The sequence below is a fragment of the Falco naumanni genome, chromosome 4, assembly GCF_017639655.2.
Source record: "Falco naumanni isolate bFalNau1 chromosome 4, bFalNau1.pat, whole genome shotgun sequence".
Taxonomy (NCBI): domain Eukaryota; kingdom Metazoa; phylum Chordata; class Aves; order Falconiformes; family Falconidae; genus Falco; species Falco naumanni.
In genome coordinates this window covers 107,612,667-107,627,043 of record NC_054057.1, presented here as the reverse complement: position 1 = coordinate 107,627,043, position 14,377 = coordinate 107,612,667, and the positions used below count along the sequence as shown (strand labels likewise).

The following is a 14,377-nucleotide window of genomic DNA, read 5'->3' as shown; positions in this document are numbered from 1 at the left end:
CAAGCTCTTTCTTGTAGGGGAATGAGCCCAAGAGGAGGTGAAACAAGTCCCAGGGATATTTAGAACATAAATCAATAGCTTTTCTGGACTTTTTCTCATCCATGAGTTACCCTACCGTACTCCCGAACCAAAAACCATTCTTAAAATTCTCAACAGTTATTAAATGTGCTGAAGATGGAAAGTCCCATAGATGCAGTCGAGTGTAGCCACCTTTCTGAAGCAAGCCAGAGGAGCATGCATGCTCAACTCTGGCTGGAGGTCCTCCACCTGCAAGGTGCTTGTTCTGATGTTCCTTTCTCCTCTTTCCTCACATGTTTGTTATGGGCACAGGAGCTACTGCACTATTCAAATATAGTATAAATTCTGCAGATAACTTGTAAACTGTATTCGATGTTATCAGGTAGCATTTATGTGGATCTTTCCTGAAACTTCCACAGAACACTTAAATCCCTAAACAAAATAAAATGTGTATAACAGTTTAACAGCTTCTTGCTGAACTATCAGTTATGAAAGGATGCAACCGTAAATCACCTCAAAAGCTACCAGCTGGCATGTTGCCAAGTCGTCTTCTTGGTCTTTCCAAGCAGAAGATTCAATTATAACTACCATTTAATTAAAGTTATTAAAAAGTTGTGCTGCGTGACGTTGCTAAAAAAAATTTAAAAATAGTTCCAAAAGCCATTTACATCTGACAATAAATTGTAGCAGATTCATTTAGTTATTTTACTTCTAAGACATGGCTGATGACTGGGATGTTTCGGAAGGAAAACTGTTAGAGATGTCTGCCTCCTGTCCACCCCAAACCAACAGTCATTTATATCCTGTTCTCACAGCCGATGTCTGGTGTAACCAGAGGGCTCCTGCTTTCCCGTGCCGTGCCGCTTCAGACCAGTGGTATCCGCCACCTCCTGTAGGTTGTTCACGTTCCATCATTTTCATGGTCCTGCCCCTTTTCTGGGTCCGGAGCTTCCCACAGAAACTTTGAACAATGGCAGCCTGTAGCCAAGAGATTGACAGCAGCAGAGCACGCTGAGGAACGCAGCATCTTTAGGGGCTGCCAGGATAATACCCAAGGGGCAGGTGTCCAGGAGAAAGCCTGCACGGCCAAAAATTCATGTGGAAGGCTCCATGAAAGCAATGTTAACTCTATGGTAGCTACTCTGGTATCCATCCCAAGCTTCATTGCTCCATTCAGATCAAAAGGTAGTCTTTCCTTTTCTTTCAACCGTAGAAGATGTGTCAAGGTCATACATTTGACAGCTTCATGTACTTGTGAAACATGTCAGGCCCCTGCAAATCATGTCATTACCACCAAAGAAACTTAAGAGACTCGTGTGTTTTTTCTGTTGTTTGACACCTTAGGACTGAAACTTCTCCCTCTAAATACAAGTGAAAGACACTTACTTATTTTTAAATAGAAACTGCGATTTTTACATATTCATCCAACTCTACCAGTTGTGGCTTAAGAAAATAAGAAATGTCATGAGACTTGCGACAAAAACCACAGAATCTGGCGACACTACATTCTGTGATATCCCACAAAGACAAGTAGGTGTCCCCACAGGAGATATTTCTGTAAGGATTTACTGCTGCCTGTTCGGGGTGCTGTGGGCTCCAGCACCCAGCGCTCCAGGTTTCCAGCATGCAAACGCATTCTTTCCTTTGCTTCAAAGAATGATTTTTCATTTAAAAGGAAATAAGGATCAGATACCCTCCTACAGCAAATAGTACGTCAGCTGGCTTCAAAACTATTCTGTTTAGTATTTAGCATAAGATCTTAAGAACTGTCTTGTGGCTTTCTGCAAGCAGGCAAAGCGTAACAACAGACTAGTGCAACAGCCTCGGCAGAGTTGCCTGGTTTAGGAAAAGTTTTAAACTGCAGGATGAGGGAATGCATATAAGCAGTTGTTCTGATAAACACTGTTGCCAGTTTTTAAATCTGTGAAGAATTATCCTGTCATACTGTAACATGCATTGATTAAATTATAAGCACCCATGCAAGGAGAAGACGGTCTTGTGCTTGTTTATGTAGTTTGTGGCATTTTAACTTGTTCTTTAAGTGCAAGCCATCAGTTTCATCAAATACACAAGGAAATGCGAGTCATCTGTAGCAGAAATGGGAGCCTGAATCCATTTGAAACCACTGGCTGGCAAACATTTAAGGGTTAACTTAATAAATACGAGTTTTTAAATGTCTATTTTAGATTCTCAGCTGCTTTCATCTCCTTCCTGCACAGCACTTATTTTCCTTCTGACAATAAATAATGTTTACATGAGCAATAAAGCTAACTCCAGGGGGTGCAGCCATCATAAACTAAGCACCGTCCCAGAGGGAACCAAGCCACAAATCTTGTAAAAACAGTATGGGTGTTTTTTTCCTTTTCTTGTGTAATTTTGCTGCCTCTTGTGTTAGATGCCTAAATAAATGATAGCAATCCGATGCTCTGGCACAGAGACAATAAATTTACCTACCTTCTCTGTTGCTTCCCACGGCCATCAATGTCCTTGTCATCTCAAGGTTTTACTTTCACCCATCAAACATCTCCCAGTTTAGACTCATCTGCAGAACAGGGCAACTGGGCTCCCTTCTCACACGGTGTGTTGACCCAGACATCCCAACAAGTGCATTTGTTTCACTCAGTGACTTGCAATCATATGATTACATGTAAAGTCACATGATAAAATTAAAATGCCAGGGAGCTAAATCATGAAATCCAATTAACATAGTTGCAGAGATGTGGAAGAAGAAGGAAATTCTAAAGGGCTGCAGAGGACAGGTTCAAGCGTAACTGGGCCACCCTTCACACGTGCGCCTTACCTGCTTTTAACAGGGCAGGCAGGACATCACTGTAGAACAGAACTGTTCCCTCCTGGGCCTACAGCTCTGTTTAACCCTAGGTTGAGATGTGCCGCCTTTGCAAATTCGATGTTTATAACCATCTGTCCTACACCCTTTCCGGGTATCAGAGAAGGCCCTTCATCCTGGTACTTCTTGCAGTTTTCTACTCTCCCCTTGAGAAAGTTAGGTTAGCCCTTTCCCATCTTCTAAGACCTCCCTCGTCCCATCAGTTTCCTAAAGCAGTGATGGTTCAAGTGTTGCTTAGCCAATGCTTTAGTTCTTTAGGCTGAATTTCATCATGGAATCACATTTCTCTTAATATTTGTGATCTTTTGCTTGCTTTATTCTAGGCTGCAATCCCAGTCCGATGTTAAAATTCATTGCATTAACCAGTGAACTTTTCAGTGATGCCTGATCCAAAGTAGACATTAAGTGGTTGTCATCTCTGTGTCCATTTTTTCTTTTCCAAAGAAATACCTTACTTGCAGTTTTACTCTCTGTTTCTTCCACTGTGTTATTCTCTTCTTTCATTTCCCATGCTTGCGGTAACGTACATTACCTCTTATCTTTCCGAACAGCTCCACTCCTTTTTGTCCTGCTCCTCAGTCATCTGCCCCATTTCCATTTTTTGAGTTTTTCTGCTCTGATTTTCACGTCCTCAGAGTTCCTGAGGCAGCTGTATCAGATTTTTGCTGTCCTCTGCATCGGGTTTGTCTGGCAGCCTTTAAACAGTCTCTGCCCGTGACTGCCAGCTCTCCTGCGCTCCATCTATCAGATTATTTCTGCATAGATCGTCTGTTATTTCGGCATGTCAAAATGTGCCTGTTTGAGGTCCATTCTCCTTATTCTTCTGCTCTTCCTCCTTTTCTTAAAAATGTGATGTCACCTATTTTCACATTCACCCAAATATGACTTTGATTTTTAAAGCTTTTTCCTGCTACAGTCAGAGGCAACTGCCACCCCACTTCCCACACCTTTGGAAATAAAGCAGTCACCAAGACATATGTTTGAACTCCTGATAGCTGTACACTTTTCCAGCAAAGAATTAGACAAAATTACCCAATATTAAAGGTGGTCCTATTATTTCCCCCCATAAACTTCTGCCAGCTCCTCCTCCCAGATGCAGGTGCTGAATGCCCAGCAGCCCACGCTCCACGCTCCTTCACCCTTTGTTCTTCAACCACAGACACTAATTAACCAGCATTTCACCTCGTGCTGAACTTCAGAGAACGCACAGACCTTTCTTCTCATGGATCCGACCTGGAACAATCTGTGACTTACCGTGCCAAGATTCCAGTCCCGTCATTTGTCCCTTGAGCACGAGTTGTACCTTTTGCATGGGAAGTCTTTAACTTCTTTGCATTTAATTCTAACATACCAGCCATATGTATAGAAGCATCTCAGATGGTCGGCTGGTTCTCCCAGCCCTTGTTCCTCTCTGTGCTCCTTTTGCACATTTTGGTTTTATTTTTGTCCACCTGTGGACTTTGACCACTGATGCTATTCAAGTCTTTGCTCTCAAAGAGGACCCAGGAGTGCTTTCCTCTGGCGGCTGGAGCCCAGCCAGCTGTGCTGTCAGAAAGCCCCACACCAGCAGTGAGGAGAAGCTGCTGCTGTGACAGCTGGAATGCACAGCTTTGTGCAGAGATGTCACCTCCTTGCATCCCATTTTCTGCTTGAGGGCACACCGCTAGGGTCTCCAGCTGGGAGGAGTCCCTCTCAGGGGCTGCCTTGCACCAAGACTTGATAACGCATCTTCTCAAAAACTTTCTGACCCCTTGGCATGCCCCCAAACATTGCCAGCAGCCACGCCAGGCTGGATGGGCAGTGCCTGCAGGTGATGGGACGGGCAACGGAGCTGCTGCCAGCCCCGCGCGCAGAAGCAAACGCTGCATGTGGGATGCAAGAAACACATCCAGGTACAGAAGCTGGCTGGGTCTGGCAGGATACCAAAAAACTGCAGGAAAAACGGTTCACAGCACAAATACGTCCTAATAAACATTGACTAGTATTGATTTAATGAATCGAGAACTTAATTGGAACGAGCCTTGAGAAGTATATCCATTCTCCTTTTCACAGCATGCATTAAGAAGTGCATTGCAGAAGTGCAGCCTGTTGTATATGTATAAAAGAACAACTACAAAAAGCTCCTTTGCAGCAATTTCCACATAGCTGAAGTTCAAGCATGTGTTTTTCATCTCTGCCAAGTATGGCCAGGATGGAACAGGGCATTTCTGGGCCTGACAGCAAGCTACAATAATTTGAATTTCCAAACCTAAACTTCAGAACTAAAGGTCTTAAGAGGATAATCGATTCATAACGAGTGGTATACACAATACAACAATTACTGGAACTTGCAATAAGATCGTATTTCCATCATGACAGGAATGTGATGATACCCATTAGACAGCTGATGACAGAAGAATAAATAAGGCTTCAACTTGAGGAAGAGTAACTATAAGATACACGTGTGTGCACATAAACAGCAGAGTAAGAGCCGTATGAGTAATTTGACTATACAAAATGGACAAAACGAGAAAAAAAAACCCACTTGTTTCCTCACACAATGAACACATTAATAATAGGAAAGGAATGCAGGTTTCCAAAAACTACATCACCCCTTTATTTAGAGTGCTCTCCCAGGGATGCTGCAGCCACCGTCTGAGCCACGCTGCTCCAGGAAGGCTGCACTGCCTTCCCCAGCCACAAGCCCCCACACCAGCTTGGCACGTACACCAGGTATAGGTGTCCATGGTATGTATGCTCCCTCGCAGGGCAAAGCATGCCACAGCAAGGCTGCACATCCTTCCGTACGCTCTCCCCTCTCCGACAGGCTGCTGGACCTGAAGATGTGCCTCTGCTGCACCCGGTCTCACGTGGTCTCTACATGCGGAACAGATGAATTAAACAAAAAGGCCTTCCTGATAGAAAACAACAGGGGCTTTTAATTAAAAACAGAATTTTATTGCAGTTCTATCATACTACTGTGTAAAAATATGGGGAATTTTTCATTCTGAAATGCTTACAAAAAACACTGGTTAAAAGAAGGTTGGAATCTTACGCATGTGTAATTATCATCAGTGACTTTGTATGAGGCAAACAGACAAACTGGCTACCATTTCTCTCTAGAGGTACAGAACAATGATATCAAGCTTCTGCCGTGGTCATAACACATAGCACACCATAGAGAATAGCTACGGCCTGCCAGCCTCAACATTCATTTCTTTTTTCATTTGTATCAGACTTTGAAGCATTTCTGTTAAATAACCATCTTAGAATATAGAAAACTTTCAAACTCATATGAATAATTAACTTTCTATGTTGTCTTTAAGGCACGTATTTCTATGCAAATTTCTTTTTGGTCCAGAGGAGCGATTGTATCTCAGACACCAGCTATCCAGGTAACTGACAGCTTGGTTTGTTATAACTATCCTTATGCCCATAGACTTCAACGACATGTATTGAATTCACTGCCTGTACCGCAGTGTTGTGTCCTGGTACAGCTTGTTTCGCAGGCGCACTACCGCTCTTGGTGAACTTAGGCAGACGACTGTTGTCTTTGCAACACCCAGGAGCTACAGTGTCCCGAGTCCACTCCTCCTGGAACCTGTAAGCATGAAGGAAAAAAATTATTTCTGTTTCATTTACTCTGGTGAGAACACAGAACTCTCTAATCCATTTTATTTGCATATCAGACATTTTGCAAACAATTTGTGCTGTAACATAAGGACTCGCTTCTCCTAGCATTAAAACCAGTTGGCCACAGTTGGGCAAATAATTGTATTTCCGTAAAAGCTGATGCAGACCCTGAAAAGACTTGTGAGGTTGGTTTTATTTGGGGTTGGGGCAGATGTTACATGTTCGTTTTCCACCAAATGAGTCCCCGGCTTCAATTGACTGCTACACTCTCTGGAGAATATTACCAAGAACACATGAATGCTGAGACTGGTGCAGAAGGAAAGTCCTTGCTTGGCTCTCCGAGCGCTGCTGGGAGCCCAAGAGCCAGTTGTGCTCGGTGGGGTTTGCGGTGCTATTTGCGGAGCTGCCAGCAATGCTGCTGCAGTGCAGTTGCATCACGACCTGTGCCAGCCCACGGCTGCCTCACCTGGCTACTGGCTGGCCCTCCCAGAGGGGACCACAGGCTGGGACGCTGCATTTACCAGCTGTGCACGTATGCAGCACTGGTGGTCACTGATCCATCCCGCACCTCACCTCTCCACACTGGGAAAGGAGGGTTTGCCCCGCTGCTGACCCAGACAGCAAATAACCCAGCAGTGGCTGGTGTGGGCAGAGCAGCAGCAGCAAGAGATCGCAGAGCTGCTGAAAAGATACTCAGTGAATTATACACAACTCGCTCAGGAAAATGGAGAGATGGGATGAGCTTGTTGTTGAACTCTGCTGCAAGAGGCACGATGGATGCAGTGGGCTTTAAGCACACAGCTCTGCAAGGCAGGAGCGGGTAAGACGCAGCCCTTTTGGGTTTGTGCCAAATTACTGTAGCCTGAGTGTGTGGGCTTTTGTAAAACATCAGTTATTCCACGGCAGCTGCTTGCACGCAGGGCAGATGCTGAGGTTGCTTGTCCCACATTCACTGCAGGTGAGGAGCTGGCTCACGTGGCTCCTCTCGCTTTCTCCGAAGCCATCGGCGTTGGCCACTGAATGCAGCAGCCTGCACACCCACATCCAGGGTAACGTAGTCTTACCCACTCGTACATGAAAAGCTGGTCAGGAAATAGAAGCTGCATTCTGCAAGTATCAGTTGCAGAAAACCAGCAGAAATGCTCACACACACAACGTGCATACGTATAAGAACCTCAGGGGAATAACAGAACATAAAACCAAATAACCGAGGGCTTGCTGTTCTGGTACAGAGTAGATATACTGCAGATATATCTTTCCTGTAAAGGAGAATAAATCTTGCTCTTCACTGGAAAGCTGTATTACAAAACTATTCGGGGCATGAGCTACAGTCAGATAGTGTAAAGGGATCTTAAAACACCTCTGTGTTTGATGTGACAAGGCACTGTATCGGTGTAGTCAGAATATATTCATCATGGAGGTGCGCAGATGAGAAGAATTTACCCAACTGTAATTTGGACAATGACAAACGCATCTATTTCTTAAAAAAAACCCAGCCTGGTAGCTTTAGCCCACTTTGTACTGACCTGTACTGTTTTAACTGTGCCTTTTAATCTCAGTGCATCAACAAGCCCTCAAGTACCTTTGTGCTGGACGCTGGAACACCTACCTGAGTACCCCTGTGGCTTGTCATCAGGGAACAGGAGCTACATGGAGTAACACTGCTGAAAGAAAATCTTCCGAGATACCTGCTGCTGGGAATTATTTATATATATATATACACACATATATAGTACGAGGAACTCAGTCCTGTCTTTTTGAGGTGGTAGTCAATAGTTACAAAATAAAAATCAAATCCAAAGAGCATGATAAGGAGAAGATCAGGGATAAAGTTTTGCATGGGGTAGCCACAGCCTTTGCAAATCGCCCTGCCGGGATTATAGGTCAAATCTAGGTATTCTGGTTGTTGCGCAGTATAGTTTACCTGGGCAGAATTCATCCCATTCTGATGTTTTCTTCTATAAAGCTCTGCACTGTGAAACTCTGCAATTACCCACAGCACACGAGCAACGCAGAAAGCCAAACTGGTTAAAACTGTGCTTGGAGGACAGCTATACTGTAAGGATACAGTATATACCATATAGTATACCGACTAAGCAACCTCTTCCTCCCATTTCAGGCACTGTTAAGCTTCCACTGACTGAAACAAGTCTAGGGTAAGGTGACAGCAGGCACCCTGCATTCACTCCAGTACATCGAACCCTGTGGATGTCGAGAGGGACAGTGAAGTTGCACCTAAGTGGAGGCTGAGAAGAGCTGTTGAGAGGGCTGCAGCGTCAACAAGGGATAGATAAATATGCACGGTGGGCTCCCCTCTGCTTGCATGGCTATCAGTCAGGTGCAGCCTGCAGTTTGCACTTTCATCCCCTGGAGTTCAGTACTTTATCCCAAATAAGGTTGACTTTTTTTTCAAGCTCTTCAACTTTCCTTAACTCCAGTTTCCAGCTGGGCCACTTCAAAACATCAAGGTAAGAGGATTAGAAGACCTCCCCGCGCTGTTATCTGGAAATGCAAACCCACCCAAGGATGCTAGGTGCTGAACAGCCTGGCTAGATGCACAATACATTTGACAAGGACAAACTTTATTTGACAGATAAGGTCAGAGCTCCATCTGGGGAGAAGAACAGCCACCATAGCATTTGTCAATGGGTTTTAGAGGATTCACAAGAATTTTGCTTTGTGTGACTTGAGAGCTGTTCCTAGCTGGAGGGGAAAATGCTGTTAACGGGACATCTGAGAAGTGTGAGAACTCAGGGCAGTGGGGCTGCCACAATGCTGCCCGGCGCTGGCACTGCCTCTGAAAAGAGGTTTTTATACTGGAGGATGGGAGGGGATTTTTTTGTTGCTGTATATCTGATGATTTTGTACAAGACACTGGGGTAATCATGGAAGCATTATGAAAACAACAGCAGCAGCTTTATTGAAAGCACATGTTGCTGCGCACACACCCTCCACGCTCACTGCGATGACAATTAAGATTGAAATTCAGAAATCTGCATACTACAGCAGCCAGCTATCCTGCCCTTTGTGGCAGGGCCCCAAGACGAAACCACAGCTCACTTCCCCTGCCTGATCTTTCTTTGAAACGTGTGTCAAAAGGTACCGGAAGATTTTAGTCTCTGAAAGGTGGGTGGTGGGGAACACAGAGCATGGTAATAACAAACTAGAAAGGACCCCCCCACACACACACACGCACACAAATAGAGAAGCTTGAGGTGGGACAATCTATATAAAAGCTTGAATAGGAAATCTGCCCCTCTCCTGTGCTGGGTCTCCTCCCCTCCAGTCCTAAGCGCCACTCAGTCAGCCATTGGTGTGTAGGGATACGCATTAATGAATTACAATTCTCAAACAGGTCATTTGCTCTCTGCAGCCATTTCACTGGATGCTTTGTGTAACAAAGCATTAAACACCACAGCGCTGATCGGTCCTACACCTCCTCCTGCGGCCCCGGGAGCAGCCCGCTGCTGGCTTGCTGCAGTTGAAGCCTGGGAGCTGGGGGGGCACATCCACGCCCGCGCAGACATTCAGGTCCACTGTGCCAACGGTTCCGCGCACGCAGCGCAGCCTCGGGCGGTGGGAGCCAGCAGGGCCGGGCTGAGCTCGGCGTGCCCACGCTTTCAGACAAACAAGAGCAATTTCTGACAGTGAGGCTGATCCTAAAAGAAAACGCATGTGTCTTTTGGAGGGGGTGAAGGGTCCAGCTCTCTGGTGAGACTGCTGACCTTCAAAAGCACCCAGACAAATTGGTTTCTCTAGGACCTCCAACAGCCTGGCACTAAGTCACTGTTGTAGAAGACGTTTTGCCTTCTTAATTCTCCCACTGATGCATTTCCTGGCAGTCATTCTAGGTGTCCTGGTGGGTTTTTCTTGTTCTGCTTATGTCTTCCATCGAGCTTTGCAGCAGCTAGTCTCTACACATGGGTATTTCCTCAAGTGTTGTCCCCCTTCACTGCGGTAAACCTACACCACACCATCCTGCTGCCAGAAGGGCACCAATCCTTCAGCTTTTTCATCTCTCCTACTTAGGTGTTCAGAGGGGAAAAGCAGTTGGGAAAGTGCCCTCATGGGGGCAGAGGGCAAGGCAGGAATGTGGCCGAATGTCCCATCCCATCTTGCCCATACTCCTAGAACATCCCCCGGCTTACAGCCATGCTCCTCAGCAAGCCTGGGCAGGCATGAACACCTTTTAGAGCAACACGAGTTTCTGATTTGCACCTTCCTTGCAACGCTTTACACAAGGTAGTGGGAAACTTCAACCATTATAGCCACTAAATCAAAGAGAAAAAGAAAACACATTCCATTTTACTGTAAAGGCCAAAGCTATGAGCTAATTTCACCAGCCTTCTTGGATTGACTGAAAATGTCGAGTTACCTCTCCTAAAAGCATGCTGGCTTTGGATTTTTTGCAAAAACTTTTCACTTGGACATCTTTGTTGTTGGATTGTCCTTACATGCTTTTTGCCAGGTACACTGGTAATGCATCTTGTAGTCAGAAAGGGCTCCAGTACAAAAATTTCAGGCACTAAAAATATCTTCCGTGGGAGAAGATACTAGCCTGTTTCTCTGCAGAAGAGTCTTTTTTTCTTCTTGATAATATGCTCCAGCTGTAGTGGATATCTGAAAGGAGGACTTTAGACCTGCTGAGACACGGGCTTTTCTACTCGACTCAATCCTGCAGTCAGATCAGCTACTTCATAGAGAATGTTTTATAACTTAGCCTAGAGCTGTGTAAAATAATTCACCTCAAAACAGTCCAAATTTGGAATGCACAACTTCTTCCAAATGTTTCCACACCAGAAAAAAAAATATCGCCAAATATCTCTGCTGCTCTTCAGATGTATTTTTGAGCTGGACTCTTTCTGGTCATTGTCTTAGCTGACAGAGGGTGAAAAGGAGTTAGTCTACAGGTAACTCCAGTTCTCCTTGAGTGTGGAAAATATCGGACCACCAGATCTCCCTTGCAAAGCAACAGCACATCCCTGAGTACAGGGAGTATCTGTTCCAGGACAGGTTACAGGACTGCTATGCTGAAAAAGCAGAGAAAACAGATGCTCCCCTAGGTGTGGCTGTTTCTTACCATAATTAGGAAGCTGATGTGAACTGAAACAAGCTCTCTCAGCTTTTTGTTATTACTAGCTATCTGTATTTCTTCTGGGACAGCTATCTTTCTGCACATGCTGATATATAAACACACTACCACTCAGACAGTGGATTACCCATTATTTTTTTTTTAACATCTTTGCGTGCCAAAAAGGGTTTGCTGTTTGCTCACTCTCACAACGGTTACACTAGATTCTGCATGTTTTCATGGTTTCTCTTAAAGGACGGCTAGGACTACTGAATGGAAGAGGCAGCAGCTGTTTGGCAAGCCACTAGAGTTTCTCCCCCTTACTCCAGGCAGGGGACCCCAAGGCCAAACTTGCCTCAACCCACCTGCACCAACCATTCACCTGGGGAACAGCTACAGCTGCCCCATGGCACCAGGTGAGTGCACCCCCGCACCCGCGCTAGGCTGGCCCCACACTTCAACACTGGTTTCTTTAATATCATCTCTTACCGACACACTCGCCTCCGTCTCTCAGACAGTGCCGGTAGCTGGCACAGAGAAAGGATAGCTGTCATTAAGCTTCTCTTTACTGATAATTTAGCCCATGCCTGTCACAGGGGAGGGGACAACCTGCCTGCTCAGGCAGCTGACCACGTCCAAGCTCCCCCGCTTGGATGTTTGCAGAGGGTGGAAGAGGACTGTTATCTCAGGTGGTGGTTGCCCAAGCAATTATTCCAGAGAAGTATTACTGCAAGGCCAGGTATTATTCTTCATCAGAAAATAGCAAAGTCAAAAATAACGTGTTGCTCAGGAAAACACACATTTCACAAGACCTCTTAAACCCAGCATGGCGTTTCAAACGCTAGTTCCTCTGCAATACCGAACGTCCCTGGTGCTGGGGGCTGTCCCAGTGAGACCACTGTGCCTTCTAACCCCAAGCAGGTGCGGTGCTCCTGCTGCTGTGTGGAAGGTCTCTCACTTTGGACGAACAATGCCAACAGTCCTGGTTTCATTCTCATGCAGAATGATGAAGACTTTTAAATCAAAATATTAAAGACAGCAGAATACAATTTACTGATTTTAGGCTTTTCTCCCGATACACACTGCAGTTGGGCTGAGAGCTATTCCCAACACATCCCCGTGCTGACAAGCCCTGCCTAGCAATCCTCCTGGGGATCTGTTCTGGAGGTTCATGCACATTGTTCTCCCCTAACTACGTGGCCCAGAGCTGCCGCTAATCTCCCTCCCATAGACGGCAGACCCTTTTCTTCAGCTAATCTGCCTCAAACCTCTGCCTCGCGCAGCAACCCGCTATCTCTGCTCTACGCTCTCCGCTTCTCAGAAGCGACGCTGGGGAAAACGCGTCCCTCCCAGTGGCCCCATGCCTTGCAACTTGTCTTCCCCTGCTCAACATTTGTGAGCTGTTCAAATATTATAAAAGAGCAAACACACTGTATTTGCAGCTTACAGCTCCTGCATACAAGACTTTCTGCTAGAAGTTGGTATTTTTATCCTCATTACATCCTTACATATCCTTACATCCAAACGGAAGGGGCAGCATCAACAGTGTCTGCGCTCCGTAGTTAATGATCCCAGGTATTTGTAGACATATTTCTCAGCACTTTGAAGCAATTTCTTCAAGAAGCCAGAATGGGATCATTATGATTAGAGTAGTTGCCACTAAGATTCAACATTTCCCTGCAGAACTACACATTCATTGCATTTGTTCTATATTTCAAACACATGGGGGAAAAAAATCTCATTTTGTGGCAGACAGGTCTGGAACAGCACTAACCTCTGCCCAACAGCTGGGCTTCTACATTATTTATAGCTTCTATACATCAGCATTCTGCATCCACATTATGTCACCTTGTTACAGCCAAAATTATCTCATCAGCATACTAAGGCTCCACTTTAACAGGTGATAGTTTTTTAATCCTACATTACTCTGTAAACCATAACAAATATCTTACCTGGCTGCAAGAATTGCCTTTTTGTTTTATTTCATATTGGCTTTTTATTTTATCTGAAATACAGATATGAAAGAATTGGCTTTTTATTTTATCTGTTCTTACAGTATTGTTGATCCTTAAAGTAGTGAATCAGAATATTAATCTCTAGTTAATCTCTAAATCTATTTCAATTAAGCCTGAAAAGCAGCACAACCTACATCTATTTCTAGTCAAAAATAGGCTAAGATACGCTCAAGAGGGTCCTCTTCAAGGGTGGAGGAGTTCTCACTCTTCCTTGAAGAAGAATGTTACATATGTTACAGGAAGAAGCAGCAGAAGCTTTCTTTAAGAAAAGGAAACGCTATCGTAAAAATGACTTGAATTGCCAAGCCTCTGCCCCCTCCTTTCTCAGGCGCAGGCACCACTCATCTCTCAGCCTCCCCCTCCTCCGTGGGTTGCAGAGTCGCTTCCCACGGCTGTAGCAGAGCACACCACGCGCACTGCAGCCCTGAGAGGGGCAGGGACAGAACCATCAGTCTCGCCTGCTTCCTAGGACAGTGCCTTATTAGAAAAGCGAAGTAGGATTTCTGATTTGCTTGGAGGTCTAGCGATGCATTGCACAAATTCCTCCAAACATCTGAAATGGATGGGATAGGACATTTCAGTTGGAAGGGGCCTACATCGATCATCTAGTCCAAGTGCCTGGCCAATTCAGGGCTGACCAAAAGTTAAAGCAAATTATTCAGGGCATTGTCCAAATGCCTCTTGAACACGGACACGTTTGGGGCATCGACCGCTTCCCCAGGAAGCCTGTTCCAGGGTTTGACCACCCTCTCAGTAAGGAAATGCTTCCTAATGTCAAATCTGAACCTTCCTTGAGAAACCTTGTTTAAATTT

General features: G+C 45.2%; 1 protein-coding gene across 1 annotated transcript in view; it reads right to left on the bottom strand.

Moving 5' to 3' along the window:
- Nucleotides 1–5,781: 5,781 nt before the first annotated feature.
- The window catches only part of SUSD3 (sushi domain containing 3), a 34,641-nt gene continuing 26,045 nt past the window's right edge, over nt 5,782–14,377 (bottom strand). The window contains exon 7 of the mRNA XM_040590515.1: nt 5,782–6,446. Coding sequence (XP_040446449.1) covers nt 6,233–6,446 — 214 coding nt within the window. The 3' untranslated portion in view covers nt 5,782–6,232. The remainder of the gene's footprint in view (nt 6,447–14,377) is intronic.